This window comes from Symphodus melops (genome assembly GCF_947650265.1).
Source record: "Symphodus melops genome assembly, chromosome: 10".
Classification (NCBI taxonomy): Eukaryota; Metazoa; Chordata; class Actinopteri; order Labriformes; family Labridae; genus Symphodus; species Symphodus melops.
In genome coordinates, this window is record NC_136700.1 from 13,773,787 (window position 1) to 13,789,918 (window position 16,132).

Here is a 16,132-nt window from a genome sequence, read left to right on the forward strand (position 1 = left end):
TTAAACACGCCTGAACTCAAAGTGGATTAACTCAAATTCCAATCAGAGTCTCCAATAACCTATGTTGCACCGAACAGGAATGTGATAATAAATGAACACCCAGTCCAAGTCATTACCTGTTCATAGAGCTGCACAAGGGAACCAGCCAGCTGGTGTGTTTTCCCTGTGCTGGCCCAGGATGCCTGGCTGCCCAGGCTATGCTGGAGAACTGGCTGCAGGTATGCTGCATAGATAGTCTGCAGCTGCTCCCTGTCTGGATAGCTAAAGACAAAGGCAAAGGAGCAGAGAAACAGATGGATGTTGGATTATAAAACCAGGCAGGATCAGCATCAAGTTAGGATGGAGACCAAAAGAGAGAAAAGAGAGCGGAACGAAAGAGAGAAGAAATAATATTCCATACTCACTCTATGGTGCAGATCCGAACAATAGAGGAGAAGCGGGAGGTGAGGGAATGGCTACCTACAGACCCCCCTGTTGACATGGAGGCCACCACCTGGATGTTCTCAAGACTCACCCACTCAAGATTTTCATCATAGAATCCCTTATAGGTCAAAACCTAGAGGAAAGAAAGGAAAAGATAAGAAGGAGAGAAGGGTGTGGAAACAATAGGAGAGTTGGGAAAGAGTCATTTTTGCACTTTTTTTTTTGAAGCGGTTTGGTTTAAAATGTATCTGTACCTGTTGCAGGAAGGCAGTGAGGTTGCTCGTCCCCCATTTGTCAGGTTTAGGTAGGTTGATGTCTTTGAGGTAGAGCACCAGGTTCTCGCAGTCTTTGGGTCGAAAGACTCGACCAGTGTTGGAACTGAGCATCAGGCAGGTCTGACATAGCTTCTGTAAGACGTGGCGAGATGAAGTCTGGGCACTGCAGTGAACAACAGCCACCTGCGTGGACCGCAGCCGAGAGAGAGCAAAGCGCAGGAGCATGCTAGACAGAGAAAGAAAAAAAAAAAAGGGTTAAGAGATATACAAATCACCTGTTTTGTTTAACAGCTTTTGAAAGATTTATGTTTTGAAGGATCAGAGGGAGATATCTGTGTCAGCAATGTATGTAACATGAGGCCACTTGGGTTCTAGAAAACAATGTTAGTCAGAACAAACCCCAAGGCAAAGAAGGACCTTTTGGTTGGGTGCAAACACAGAGTTGAAATAATTGGAAAGCAAATGATGCACGGGCATTTGCATGTACACGTATGTGTGTGTGTGTTAATTAATTAGCTGCTCTTGTATTAGAAGGGTAAGCAGACAAACCCAACGCCTCAATGGCATGGTGACCTTTCAGGCAAAAGGAGCAACGACAAAAGGATGAGAGAAGGAGACAGTGAGGGAGACTCAACTGGAGTGTAAAAGACAAACTGAGTGACCCTTGTTCCTAAAACCCCCTGAGGAGGGAGTCATTACTTCTGAGGCCTCTCTGAGGAGCCACACACAAGCCCTGGCACATATACCACACATACACACACATGCAAACACACACACACACTCCTATTCTGACTTGTCAGTGCTTTTCAAGAAAGGTCAACGCTTGAATAAAGAAAGCTCTCAAATCAGCGTTGATTGTGTTCTCTTGTCATTTGGAGTGTGCACATTTGAGTGCCTCTGCCTCACAATCCATATTGAACACTCCTCTTCTGTGACCTCAGGTAACCTTTTTTTTATTTTTTTCTAACAAGCAGACCAACGTAAAGTTTGTCAATCACAGTGCCTGCTTGAACTGCCATTTGATGAAAGATACAAAACAATGATGGCAAAGGTTCAAGATGAGCCACTGTGATATCATGTCATTGTTTTTTCAGATATGTTGTCAACGCATTTTCCATCATTTACAAAACTGTGTGTCTGCATGTGCACCCCTCTGTTTATCTTTATTCTGATGTTTGGGCTCTGTCTGTTCATGCACGCTTGTTATTTACCCCTTTCCGCAGCCCTCTGGTCCGACCACCATAAAGGGCTGCCTGTGCTGAGCTGTAAGCCACGGGGAGAAGCAGTTCAGACCTCTCTGCATGTCTGGAGTCTCTATGACTGGTAGAGTTTGAGTATGAGAGAGCTGTTCCAGCGTGAGGCCCTCAGGACGCAGGAATGTGTAGGCCACTAGCTGACTGCTGTCAAAGTCATAGTAGGTATCCAGTGGTTTTTTGGGGTCCGGTGGGCTCTCCCTGGCCCAGCTGAGCAGCTATAGAAGAACAGAGGAACAAGAGCACATAATAAAACCAAGACATTAATCCTATATGTTTTTCCTTACTTAACACCTGAAAGATGGCTTATGCCCTTATTTTTAGCAGCTGAAAAGACTTAAGACAAGACAAACCAAGACAAAAAAAAACAACAACACACAGGGCTTCTCACCTCTTTTGCAAACTCCTGTCTCGTTTTGAGGTTGAGGTTTCCTCCCAAACCTCTGAGAAGACCGACAAGGAACTGACCTCTCTCTGTCACCGCACGGAGATGTGAGAGGCCGTTGAACACTGTGCCCACCAGACTGGTCTCCACCACGAAATCATTCTATCGAGGGAGAGAAGAAGAGAAGAGTTTGAATAACTGCAAGTAAACAGATGTGTATGTTCAACGTTGTGGAAAAGAGAAACGATAACTTGATGTTTCTATGAAGCCTGCTGAAACTGTCACAATGTCAGCAGTTAAATATAGTACTAGAACAAGTGTTGGTCAGTGCACTGGGAGGTAATTCATACAGCCGTCTCATACTAACGTGCTGACATGCAAAAAAAATGTTGCTATATGTTGTTCAAGTGTTTGAAATGTAAAAGAATGGACACATTGATCCTGCTTGTGTTTGTGGGCCTGTGATTTGAAGTATGACAGGGAATGCGTTACCTGTTTAAGGACCCAGTCGAGGGCTCGTTGGAAGTAGTCTCCTAACCAGTTCTCTAGGTTACTGCGACACTCCTCTGGCTGACCACTCAGCCATGACTTCACCAAAGCAGCAACATCAATGTCCTCATCGCTACAAATAGGAGTGGGGGAAAAAAAAAAAAGGGTTTGTGAGACCAGCGGGCCGAGAAACTCGAGCTGTGATTAAAGTGTGATTGAATGATTCATGGGCTGACAGACCTGAGGAAGATCATGCCCATGCGAGAGATAGTGGCAGGTGAGGCACAGCTGAGATCATGGGTCTCGAACAGGAAGTTCACATTGGGTCCGAACTGGATGCGCTCTCCACTTGGCATCGTTAACAGCCGATTATCGTCGAGCACGGAGTTCAGACTCTCGATCCACTCTGGATCAATGTCTCCGTCGCATACGATCCACGAGCTCACCTCTAAAAGCACATACACATGAAGATACATGCAGGATGCAGTGTGCCAGCAGAGACAGGATCAGTGTTGTGCCTTTAAGCATCCTGCCTTTACTCTATTAGCCTACAGATAAACAACTCACTATCGAGCATTTCAAGCAGAGCAGAGAATCACTCATGTAAATCACCCATCTCGTTTGGTTTTTTTCGCCCATCCATCCCAGTATCAGTTACCACAGTAACCAATGTGTCTCTGTAAATGTTGGCTCTTTCTCACCCTGTGGTTCTCTGACCACATTCCTGGCACTGTGTGTGAGCACGCCATCCGCCCATTCTCTGGTGTCCATGTCTATATGTCCCAGCAGCTGTTGTCTTGGCATGGCCTTGGGATTCATTGTGTACTGCTTTACCTAAAAAGAAACAGCATCAGTCAAAGATGGAGATCAAATTTTGGGAAGATTTTTTTTTTTTTTCATCCTTTGAATACTTCTTTGCAAATAATAGTGAAACCAAAGCCCTGAATAGAGTTAATTAATTAATGTAGTTTATCAAGTTTAATATCAACACAGATGATATTTATGGAACGGTTTCGCTCAATCATGACTTGAAGCCGGCGGGTTGCCTCTTACTCACCACTTTGCCCGTCTTGCTGAGAGCAGCCCTGAGCATCCTCCAGAGTGTAGATTTCCCTGCTCCACTTGGCCCCACTATAACAACTCCCATGCGCTGTCGAAGCTGTTCATTCAACTCCAATGCTTTCTTCAGCTACCAAAAGATAGACAACTAATCAATGAGATGTCGCCGACATTTGCTCCTATTTTTAAACCGATGCCTCTGCGACTTTATAAAGGCGATGGCATTTATCATCGTATGAGCATGTTTATTTCTGACTTATCCATCAAGGTCTTCATACAAACACACCTGGCTGGGTATGAGTTCTAGTCGCGCCTCCTTATAGACTTGTTCCAGTGCGTGCATTAGAACGTTGTCCTCCCCATCAGTGAAATTAACTCCAGAGAAGACGTCTCTGACCAGAGCATCGAACCGGGAGCTGTCTGCAAACGTCAGCTTGGACATGGTGTTCAGTCTCAACGCCTGCACCACCAGGCTACTCTCCTGAACTACATGAAGTTAAAAAAAAAAAAAAGAATAGATGTCAACAACAGTTCATCAAGTATATGACTGAATACATCAACTTTTTTTTTAATTATGGAAAAAAATAAACGCAGAAAGAGAAAATACAGGAAGGTGGAAGAAAAACATAATCACATAACTTGGTGAAGGAATCATTTTTGCTACTAAGGGTGCATTCGGATTATCCCTCCTATCCCCTTTCAATATCCACTTTACCTTAACCTGGAAAACGACATGGGTTTAAGGACAGGTGTTAGGAGAATTCATAAAGGACGATCGCGTTGTTTTGACAGTCCGACCGCATTTCCACTAAGTGATGTGATAATAATGCGACAACGGCAGAGGTTAGTTTCGGTTTTCAGAAAATGGACTACAGAAAGCTCATTTAAAAATCTTTTCCCTGTGCCTTCTTACCAGTGAAAAAATCCTAATCACCACGAGGTGTGAATTAAAATGAAGGAATATAAAATACCAGGATACTTTACTTGGATGGTTTGATAACATCAGCATCAGGTTCATAGTTTACCTCTGGGTTTAAGATAGCTACAAGTTGTTTAAGGCTAATTAATGCAGCGGTAACTTCCAGGATCTTTTCTATTACAAGGTTTTATGTTGCAATTTCTCGCATTAATTGAACCTCAAATAACAGCAAAGCATCTCCACTAAAAATGATACGCATGTATATATAAAAGAAATGTCCACCTTCTTCAAACACAAAAAATATAAATAAAGAAACAAAATAAATAGAAAGGCAGAAACTAATTACAAGTAAAATCAATCGAATAGAAACCAAGTGCAGATTGTCTCCACATTTGACATCCAACAGATTGTAACATGTGAGGCGGCACTTTCTCTCCTCCTTCCATAAAGGATGGTTCAGTGTTTCCTAAGCTAAAGGAAGCATCGAGCCGCCTCTACTTCGCTTTAAGAGATTTCAAATCGCTTACTTTAAACGCTTCCGGGGTTAAGGAACAAAGGAGAGTGAAAGAAGACAGGAGGCACAATCAGAATGCACTTTTGGACCTTGTTCCTGTTATTCAAGGTGAGAATCGATAAAGCCGTTCATGATTTAAGATGAAGTCAGTTATTTTGTTCTCAGCAGCCCTTGCTGCTGTACAAGTTTTTTTTTTTTTTTTTTTTTTTGTTCATAACAGGTAAGAACCCTCAGCTGGACAATAGATAGAAGCGAACACAAGGAAACTCTGGGGACCTATTGCCAGGACAGGCGTTGCATGTTGTGTGTGCATGTCTGTGTATGTTGGTCAAATAAAGGGCAAGTGGGTGACAGAAGGGTTGAAGAGAGAGAGAGAGAGAGACGGGTGGCCTCAGGAAAATTCAGAGGGGGCAGAAGACACTGGTGGGTATTAAAAAGCAGCAACATGAAGGGGGAGGGATTCATTGAGAAACAGGGGGAGCGGTGAGAACGTGTGGGACGAGAGCGTCTTTGACAGGCTGCTATTAGAAAAGAGAGCTAACAAGAGGTCAGAAGGAGGTGAGGAAAAAAAAAAAAACAGCACCGAAGAGGTAAACAGAACCGTTTGGGAAACAAGAAAACGGAGAAGGACAAAAGTACAGAGAAGCCCATGGGAAGAAAAGTTTTGAAGCGTAGTTTGGGCGAAATGTCAACTGACGACGGGAATCCATTTGAAGATTAAGAGGGCAAGGACAACCGCAGGTGCCTCAGAGAAAGTCCTGGTCAATAGACCCTCTTTATGTTTGAGTACCCTGATGCAAAGTGTCTCTCAAACTGCCTCCAAGGGATAACCACACACAGAGACGTAGATTATCAAAACATTTTTGTTGTGGGACCCTGTTGGCTACAGGATAAGCATCTCCGAAGAAAAAAAAAAAAAAAAAAAAAACTCGCACCTTATCCTCTAATCCTTTCATCGGCTCTGCAGCTTTTCTCTCCCTCAGCACAAAAAGCTTACTATCCGTGGTAATACTTTCAGCACTTCTCAGGGGACACACACAGGGGTCAGTCTGACCAAGTGACCAAAAAGTTTTCAGCCAAATGTTGCTATAAAAAGGAGAACAAAATAAGAGCCGTTCATTTACAACCCTGTAGGTGACTGATTAGCTGCTTAGATATAAGACAAGCAGTTCGACGGATGACGATGTGAAAATGACTTATGGATGGAAACGATCGTATGGGGACGTCGAACATTTATCACCAAGAACGAGCTTTTGTCTCTCCGCAGTGTTTCATCAGTATGGCACAATGGTAACAAGTATTCTACAACTGGGGTGTATGTATTTGTTATCAGGCGGTAAGCAGTCAGTAGAATCAGGTGTGCAACAATCTTTTTAATTGAAGAAATAATGATGTTTCTGAACCACTGAGCTGAATGTTCGGAGTTAAACAAACGAATGAGAAGAGAATCAGTAATGACTTTGAAGTTATCATTAAATATGACAACTTTAGTTCCACTGAAAAAAGTTAAAGCGGTCGGCTGTCAACATACTTAGGTATCATTAAGCTGAATCACTTTCGGAGGCAACTCGACGGCGGATCTTCGACACGCATGTCGTCTCAGTGACGTCACTCACTGATGTCTGACGAAGCTTCGAGGGAAAACAAATCTAAACGGATGAGTTACTTCTCTTATTTTAAGATCTTTTCAATCAACGGAGTTCTTTTTTTTTTGTTGTTGTTGTATTTCGCAGGTGACTGTGCTCACTCAGACAGTCAGATCAATCTTAAACCTCTTTCACTCATCGTTCTTGGGAACATAGTTGTTCTTAAATCTTACTTACAAACGCTTGAAGAAGATTCTAGGATTCATCGCCGTTTTCTTTTGTAGGATTTGTTGTTAAGAACGAAAAGAGTTTACGAACAGTGACCCCAGAGCACTCTTAAGCGCATTTTAGTGCTGACAGGCTACAGCTATAATATTAAAGACATTACAATCTTTTGTTTTATAATAAATATGGAACAAATATGTACATGAGCACACTAATCCAAGCGGTTCTTAATATAAAACACAGACACATGGCACGATCACATACAGTACATATATTATGTTTACTGCATCCCGTGTGTCTTTTTGGTGTTCCACCGCTCACGCTGATGAATTCAACAGCGTGTTTGATGCAGCACTTCCCTCCGATTCACAACTGATCAACTTTCTTCTCCGTTAGGCATCTCCGCAACCTTATTCTGAGCACCCAGCAGCTGGGTACAACGAGCATGCGCTTTCAACGTACGAGGATATGGGTGACTGAGGCCCAACGGGTTGTGTGGAATGATTGCTCATACTGACTGTGCGCTGCTCTGTGTTTTTTTCTCTTTTAAAAGAATAAACTTCAGAAGAACTTTGGTTCGTTTAAAGCTGCTGCAGCAAAGCTGGCGGATGTCACAATACTTGAAATCAGCGACAGTACTTGTATATTGGCCAATAAGAGAACAAGAAATTGTTGTATGGATGATCTACCTTTAATCCTATTGATAAGAAGATTCCCTATTGAATAGTTTGTTCAGCAGAGGGACATTTAAAAGTGTCCCATACACTACCTGTATCACTTACATGAGACACAAACATTATAGTTTATTTGGTATGTTTATGTCGGAACAAAACGTACAGGCCAAACATTGCAAGACATTCTTGTTTTATCAGAAATATAAATGTCCGTATCCGCCTTATAATTCTGTTGTTCTGCAGCTCCAGTTTTTCAGAACTGATCACTGATCCACATTCTCGTGCTGCAGTAGTCACATTTGTCACACACCCCCTCCAAGAATGGATGTCTGCATGTGTTCGGTTGTGCAGTTTGGTTTCTCTGACATCTCGTGGTTCTGTGTTCTTTTGACAGAAATAAATATGTCTAGAGGTGAGGGCCAAAGGAGCTCCCACATTCTCGAAACTTTCTTCTGACCCTTCACTATTGGAAAAGTCAAAATGCCTCTGAGAAATGTTGTCGCATAAAAATAAAAAATGAAAAAAAGCCAGAGGGGTTCTTACTCTTGTCCTTGTCATGACTCCTTCTCTGCTGCTGGAGAAGACTTCCACAGGCCTTCAGCACCGTCTTCAGAGCACGCAAACCCCAGTCATAGTGCTGCTGGGGGGTCAACAGCTCCCTGGACACACAGATAAAGGCACATTTTCACACATACTCTCCCACTCTGAACTGACTGCTGAGCTGGTTGTGGTGCTAATGGGTAGGTAAGTATCCGTCATCCACAAAATAAACAGATGGGTACAGAGTGTTGTGGTACTATAGAGAGTTTGAAATAAATTCAGCCGCACCTCTGGGACCACACAGACCAAATCAGTTACTTTATAATAAGTGAGAAGTTTAACACAAATGTATCTCCTATAACCTCATTCCAAGAATCTTCGACACACCTGGCCAAGTTGAAGATTGCAACCAGTTTTCTGCCTAATATTTCTCCGTTTTTGAAGCCCTCAGAGTAGAGGATGACCTCGGCAATGAGCTCGTTGTCTGGCCTGCTCATGGCAACAGGCCTGAAAAGCTGCTTTAGGTTATCTGGGAGCTTCTGTCTGCCTCCATAGCCTTTTCCTGCTGGGTTCAACGTGATGAAAACCCCAGAGTTCGGGTCCAATTCCACCTTGAGGATGAAAAAAGAAAAAAAGAAGAAAAATGATTCTCAATAGTCTGGGTTTTTTATTCTAGGATGAATGCAGTTTGATTGATTTTTGATGATTAATGACCCAACCGAGTCTTTGAAAACGGATGAACACATAACTGAACAATTCATTGAGCGGACTGAAAAGACAGAAAGGCAAGGACTGAAGTTTGAAGGTTCAACTTCTAATGTGTGTAATTACAAGCACTTTAGAAAGGTACAAAAAGACAAAAACAAAGTTTAAGTAGTGTAGGGAATTTATATTTGATGCTTCTTTTTTTATTGTCTCCACATAATTACAATCAATAAATGAAATCCTTGAGGAAAAAAGAGAGAAAAATCTGCACTCGTTTGCACTCGTCCCAGGATTGTTCAAAGTTTGAACTCCACATGTGGAGCGTCCGACAAAAGCTAACGCTAACGAGCTAGTTGCAGAATAATTGATAAGAAAACCTTTGAAAAGGCCCTCCCTCCCCATGTCTCTCCCATGAACTTGTTCTTGACCAAAATGTAATGTTTTTTATAAAATGTAGCTCTGAAACATATCTCATTGCATTCTTTAAAAATCGAGGTTAACACTTCGTGTTTGTTAACGTTGCCCTACCCCACTTTCAGGGATATTTACATATGTATGTGTTCTTGTTTTTCTGACCTCCTTTCCAAGAAGTTCACATGTGTTCTTGTGATGTTTAAGGGAGTCTTGAATGGCCTGAATCTGCATGGAAACTGCCGACAAGACTGCCTCCTCTAAACGATTGAACTCATCAAAGCAGCCCCAGGCTCCACACTTCACCAAGCCCACAAAGATCCGTCCCATTGACTTCACGTCGATACCCTGGAAAAAGAGACGGGTGCAAACTCAAGAAAGAGAGCTTTTTATTTGATCATAATACCAGTCTTGTGTGAACTCGATTTTCATAATAACTAACATGACATGTTAAACCTTAACACTGTCTCTCTGGAAGGCTCTTCATACCTCATCACAGTTGAACACCAATACTTGACGTCCGAACAGTCCCCCCATGGCTTTGACCGACTCGGTCTTGCCTGTGCCAGCGGGCCCATAAGGGTTCCCCCCAAGCCCAATCTTCATGGCCTGGGTCAGAGTCAGGTAGCACTTATCAGTCAGTGGAGTGTGCACCAGCTTAGCAGCATTCCCCTTGGACACAAAGAGGTAGAATGTAGAAAAAAAAAAAAAAGTGACGGACAAAAAGTGACGGACACACAGCGAGGGGACCAGACAGAAGTTTAGATATTTGGAGTGAAGGTCCGGTGGAGAGGGAGGACATTAGGGGTGGAAGGGCCAAGCAAAGAATTAATTCAAATAGACAAGATGATGGATTAAGAAAGGAAAGTATGAACAACAAGCAAAAGACAGGCAAAGAAAATGTAAATGAGCCAGACTGAGTACAGCTTGTTTTTTATAAAAGGAACTACAGAGGGGGAAGCTCTTTAAATGTGCATGAACAGTGCCCCAAAAGGCTGGAAAAAGAAGTTCAATTTCATGCCGAGAACAGTATAACTTACATGAGACATGAAACAAGAAGGGAATCTCTCACAGCATTGATTACCGTACACAATAAACACAGTTCAAAGAGAACAGATCCTCTCAGGTTATTTGAGAATTATGACAGATCTGTTTTCAAACCCACACTTAATATCTAAACCTCAGCTGTTATTGGGTTAAAGCAGGGATTGATGAACTGTTCTGATGCCTGATACTACAGCATGAGATTCTTATGTGACACAACAAGTGACTATAGCATGTGTCGTCGGTGTTAGTTCTTAGAGTTTGGCAAAGCAAACTGCCTGAATGGGCACTTCCAAATCTTTAATTTCTAAGGACTGCAGTAAGAAACGATGTGATGCAGGAAGAGTGTTGGATTGTGTGGGAAGGATAACAGCTGGTAGAATCGTTTACAAGTGAGACAATGAAATAGACTGTCTGTAATACAATGATCTAATTCAGGTAATTCATTCACAACATTAGTTATGACTTGATTCCAACATTTTGAACGTTATATAAAAAAATAAAAAAAAGAGTCTTTGACAAATGTTTACTACCCAATGCAAAACATTGTTTTTAGACTGCTCAAGAAAATAGAGAAGAGAATCCTTTTTTAGTCTACTGGCAAACACACCTGGTATTCATACGTGTAGTTGAACTGTGCATCCACCATCTGTATTAGGCAGCATTTGTCTGGTCCCATGTAGAAGCGGAGCTGCTTCTTCCAGGCCCAGGCGTCAGAGCTGTTCACACCGGCATGGTTAAGTTGCTTCACCACGCTGATATTGTGGACGATGTCTAAGATCAGAGCCTTCAGTTTCAGCTGCAGGACGCTCGATTCTGTACAGGGAAACATGCAGAGCATAAGGAAAGCAGGAGTTTGACAAAAGGATCCATTTGGTCACTTACTAAAACGTTTCCAACAATGTGTTAATTGTTGGGGGGAAAAAGAAAGAAGTAAGACAAAACATGGGGGAAACCCTGATGCAGGTTTGAAATACACACTGCTGTATTTTTGCAGCTTTACAGTCCAGCTGGAGAAGAAAAAAAAAACACAAGCAGTTACCAGCAATGTCATCCTCTCCTTTATTAGGATAAATTACACTAAACGTGCGTGCGATATATCATCCTATAATGAACCTAAAAAAAAAAATGTTTCCCTTAAAAGTGGCATAAAGTCATTATATAACCATTGTTGTTTGTGTTTGCTGTGGAGAGATGGTGGGCTCGTATTGTAAGAAGACACAAAAAAGAAAAAGCTTTTATATTTCCATGAAACCCGTTGTTTTGTCAGTTGCAGCATTTTGTAATGCTGTTGCAGAGAAGTGATCAGTAAGAGGAATACATGGTTTCACTCACTAAACAAACCATTCCTCCCACAGATACTTTGGAAAGCTAATATTACCAACAAACATTCTCCGGCTCAGCTTCAGTAACTGTTCAAAAAGCAGACATTTCAGGCAAATTGGAAACATAATTATTGCTAGTAATTTGTCAGAAAGCCATTATACTCGACTTCTCCAGCACCATCTGTAGTTTGAGAAGAGAGAAGTGTCAGAGCTGAGCTAATTATACTATTGACTACAAAAAGAGGCGCAGACATAAAAATGCATTTAAAGCAATCCACGGTAGAAATGTTAGGCTTCGATCTTGGAATCTTACGTCCTCTCTGTGGATTACAACCATCATCTGCACACATCTATCTCCGAAGTTCTGATGTCATATTGTTAGTGGTTGTCGGTGCAAAAATCACGTGTTAGGTCACTGTTTTGATGCCTTGCATTTAGTGGATGAGAGCAGAGCCGCAGAAGCTTGAAAAAAGACTTTCCCAAATGTTTATCGTCTTATCTCGTCACCGTGCCAAAGCAGAAAAAAAAAAAAAAAAAGCTCCCACATTCTGCCTGGTTTTAATGGTCCATTTATTTAGACTGGGAAATAAGATTATCCCTCTTGCCATCACTGGAGCTGTTGAAATCAGTTCTCCCAGCATGGAGCATCTTACGCCTACCTGGTCCATTTCAGTAAGCCTTGAGAATGGGTGCAAAGCATGGATGGTGAAGGTTTTCATTATAAGACATTATCTTCAAATGTAATAGGATACATTATGCTGTCATGCCTGAATAACCGGTATGGTAAAAAAGCAAATAATCAGGAAAACTAATGAAGAACATTTTGCACAGGTGGAATAAGAATTTCTTTTGAAAAGATTTCCACGACACAAACAGAAATGTGAAGATTGGAACTAATCCATTAAAACCCTGAGTCTCTTGAAATAGAAACTTCTTTTGTACTTTACGTAGCCACACACTGAGTCGCAAGTCATTAACTTAGCCTGTCGCTGCTGGATCCGCGGCTTTAAAGGAAAGTGACCCTCTGCAGCCTCTCGCGTCTCAACAGCCTCCAAGTGATTCACACAGGAGCAGACGCTGGCACTAATCTCTCCGTTATGAGATACAGCCCAAGATTTTGATCAGAGTTCGGTCTTTGATGGAGAGTGCGAACAAAGAGCGAGAGTCGAGGAGCAATTGTTTATGAGGACGGTGGGGGTTAAAACGATCAAGAATGGAATCACAGCGAACAACCAAAACATTCAAAGGGGAAAAGGAACACTCTGATTTAGAAATTAAGAGGGGCAAAGGAGTCGTCTTGAGCATAATTAGGGATTCTACCGATAAAGTTTGTCTCAGCATATAATGACTAATAACATGACTAACAGTAGAGCACCATTGCTATCATCTTATATGTCTGGCTTTGAAATAGTCTCACGATCAAAGTGATTCTACCCTCTCAGCAACAAATATCATTTTTTGAATTTGATCAGACTTCACTTATTAAAAGCATGAGACACGTCTCCCCTTAATCACAAACACAAGTACCTGTGTTGACGTGATCAGAGCTGGTGTCCACTGTCGTGTAGTGTTCTAATTTGGCACAGAGCTCCGTCTCCAGCTGCTGCATGTTTTGCTCTTTCAGAGCTCGTTCCACGTCCTCGGTGAACTGGATTTGTTCAGCTAAACACAGAATCTACGACGGGAAAAAAAAAAATAATAATAATAATAAGAACGTGCAGACGCTTTAGAGTGATTGAAAAAAAAAAAGTTCTGACTGGAACAATCTGCGATGTAGTTTGTGTTTTACCTGGGATGGGTAGCGTGAAGGGTCAACCTTCCCTTTCTTCGCTGCTGCCAAACACTGATAGAGAAGATGCTTCAGAGTCTCCTTCATCTCCACAGACAGCTCACTGAGCCACACCTGGGAAACCAGATCATACACAGCTGTTAAAGATGCACGCAAAACGCCTAGCTTAAATATGACATGTTCTGTTATCAGGACAGATACAGAACAGAAACATGCACACAGAACTCTGAACAGCAGCTTCACCTCCACCAGGCCTGAGATGCGTACAAGGTTTCTCAGTGGCACTATTTCCCCCTCCAAAGAGCACATGGCAACAATGTGCTGACACTGCTCATCAAACACAACACTGTGGATACCTGCAGAGGTGATAAGAGAGAACAAGTTATGACGGAAACAGAAAAGAGAGGAAGAGGGCGTGCAGGTCAAAAGAGTCTCGAACAGAAAAGCGTAATAGACACAGGATACAGAAAAGTGCAAAACAGATGGTTCTGACCGGCAAACAGTTTCTTGAGGTGTGACTGGATGACGGTGGGGTTGGTTGCCTGGCCAAGAATCTCTAACAGATCATCATCTCCTATAAAATAGAATCTCGGGAAGGCAGAGCGCTTCTCCTACGACAACCAGACAGACAAATAGAACCGTTCTGATGCACCACGATTCTGCTGTTTTATACATCTCATCTGTGCATACAGAAAAAAAATTAAAAAATACAGTTTACAGGGTTTACCTCGAGGAACTCATTGAGTGATTTTTGGCAGCGCTGCAGCTGATCCAGTATGGTGACCAGGGAGTTTCTGATGCCGGCTCTCGAGCTCAGAGAAACAACTCGGTTGTCTCTCTGAATGTCTGACATAATAGACCTGTCACACACGTACAAAGGGTTTTGTTGCTGATTATGAACAAACACAAACATCTTTAACCTGAAACTTGGAGCTTTAGTTTTCTCATCTGAGGGACAGCGTTTGACTTCAGACTGGGAGTTTCTCGGAGTTGTCAACGTTTTCATTACCTTTGTCAAAGTTCACACAAAGATTGAGACAAAGTCATAATGTGTGTATGTGTGGGGAGGGGTTCATCAATGAGGGCTCGTCCTTCTTCTCAGGGCACAAGTATATTGTGTGTCTTTTACAAAGCCTGCTCTGGGCTCTACATATGCGACGGAGTACCTGAAGTCTTCATCGACCCGTTTGAACCGGGCCTCCTCCCGCGGTAATGCCCCTCTTCCAAAGATTGGCTCGAGATAAACCCAGCGCCTCTGGATTGCGTTCAAACTTAACAGATACTCGTCGAGGTCTGAGAGACGAACTTCCCACAAACTGACCTAAACACACAAAATGTGAGTTGTTGCTACTTCATTACATTACAGTTTGTTTAAACGATGTTTATTATGGGGAGAAAGAAAAAGAGAGCGGGGAGGAAGAAGTCTTTAGTGACTGAAGACGGGGTCTGACCTTGTCTTGAAAGCTGCGGTAGTAGGCGGAGTCTTTCAGAGACTGCAGCAGACAGCGGTTATCTCCCACCTGGAGGGAAACAGAGACGGGTCCAATCCTTGTAAATCTTACATTCTGTTTCGCAGAGCTAATTTGCAAAGTACTTTGTGCCTATTCAAGTAAAATCATAAAAATAATGAGCCTTTACATTTTAACGGCTGTATTAAAATGCTGAATGGAGCTTAACATTAATTAGGAGTTCTAAAAGTACGGTAAAGCGATTGCAATAAAATAAAAACAGAGTAGATAATATAAAGAAGAAACAATTAAATAGAAGAAATAACAAAGGCAGCATACAGTCAATCTATTTGTGTCTAAAGTGCAGCACCCCTGATACTGGTACTGCTCAGTGTGACAGAAAAGGGAGCGCAGGTTGTTAATTTTCCTGACAGCAGGTTGAAAGAAACTGTTGAGAATTCTGCTTGATTTAGCAGAACAGCTCCATGAAATAATGTTCAATGAAACTATAACCTTAGAAAAAGATGTATTTTACATTACTGATAAGGGATAAGTGACTGTCAAACAGTAATCCTGACTCTGCATGGCATTAGATATCTTGTGTTGTGTTGGGTTTTTTTTATGTAGGAGGTAAGACCATCTGTGTGTGGGTTGTTTTTTTGTTTTTTTTTGTTGAGTGTCTACCTGGTTAACAATATCCTTCCAGTCCTTGATGAGGTGGAGAGTGCGCTTGCTGCTGTCTGTGTACTCAGTCAGGTTGAAAGTAGCTGCAGCTCCCCACAAATCCAGCTCCCTGAGCGCTTCTCTGATCGTCACTTCTGCCTGAGCACGACTGTTCAGGTCCTAATGGCAAACACGGAGAGACAACTTTTGTTCTTTGAGCATTTCATAAATCCACAACAACACATCCTTCGATACACAAGTGGCCTGTTAATTATTAGTTAAGCTGTTAAACTGTGAAGATGCAGATAAATTACAGTTTGACCCAAAGTGTATTTTCTGAATAATTCTGTTAAGTCAAAACATACAGCAGAGAAGTTCGACTTGATTGTTACAAGCTTTCCTTGA

The 16,132-nt window shown here is 42.1% G+C and overlaps 1 protein-coding gene across 1 annotated transcript in view; it reads right to left on the reverse strand.

Moving 5' to 3' along the window:
• Positions 1-16,132, reverse strand: part of dync2h1 (dynein cytoplasmic 2 heavy chain 1) — a 187,472-nt gene that overhangs the window by 156,090 nt on the left and 15,250 nt on the right. Inside the window, exons 28-50 of the mRNA XM_079353769.1 lie at positions 15,749-15,907; positions 15,068-15,136; positions 14,783-14,937; positions 14,344-14,476; positions 14,110-14,227; positions 13,860-13,972; positions 13,617-13,730; positions 13,355-13,502; positions 11,113-11,318; positions 9,948-10,130; positions 9,624-9,806; positions 8,730-8,953; positions 8,346-8,461; positions 4,171-4,370; positions 3,883-4,014; positions 3,527-3,659; positions 3,066-3,273; positions 2,829-2,958; positions 2,343-2,498; positions 1,910-2,169; positions 678-924; positions 405-556; positions 117-261 (exon numbers count right to left, since the gene is read on the reverse strand). Coding sequence (XP_079209895.1) covers positions 117-261; positions 405-556; positions 678-924; positions 1,910-2,169; positions 2,343-2,498; positions 2,829-2,958; positions 3,066-3,273; positions 3,527-3,659; positions 3,883-4,014; positions 4,171-4,370; positions 8,346-8,461; positions 8,730-8,953; positions 9,624-9,806; positions 9,948-10,130; positions 11,113-11,318; positions 13,355-13,502; positions 13,617-13,730; positions 13,860-13,972; positions 14,110-14,227; positions 14,344-14,476; positions 14,783-14,937; positions 15,068-15,136; positions 15,749-15,907 — 3,684 coding nt within the window. The remainder of the gene's footprint in view (positions 1-116; positions 262-404; positions 557-677; positions 925-1,909; positions 2,170-2,342; positions 2,499-2,828; positions 2,959-3,065; positions 3,274-3,526; positions 3,660-3,882; positions 4,015-4,170; positions 4,371-8,345; positions 8,462-8,729; positions 8,954-9,623; positions 9,807-9,947; positions 10,131-11,112; positions 11,319-13,354; positions 13,503-13,616; positions 13,731-13,859; positions 13,973-14,109; positions 14,228-14,343; positions 14,477-14,782; positions 14,938-15,067; positions 15,137-15,748; positions 15,908-16,132) is intronic.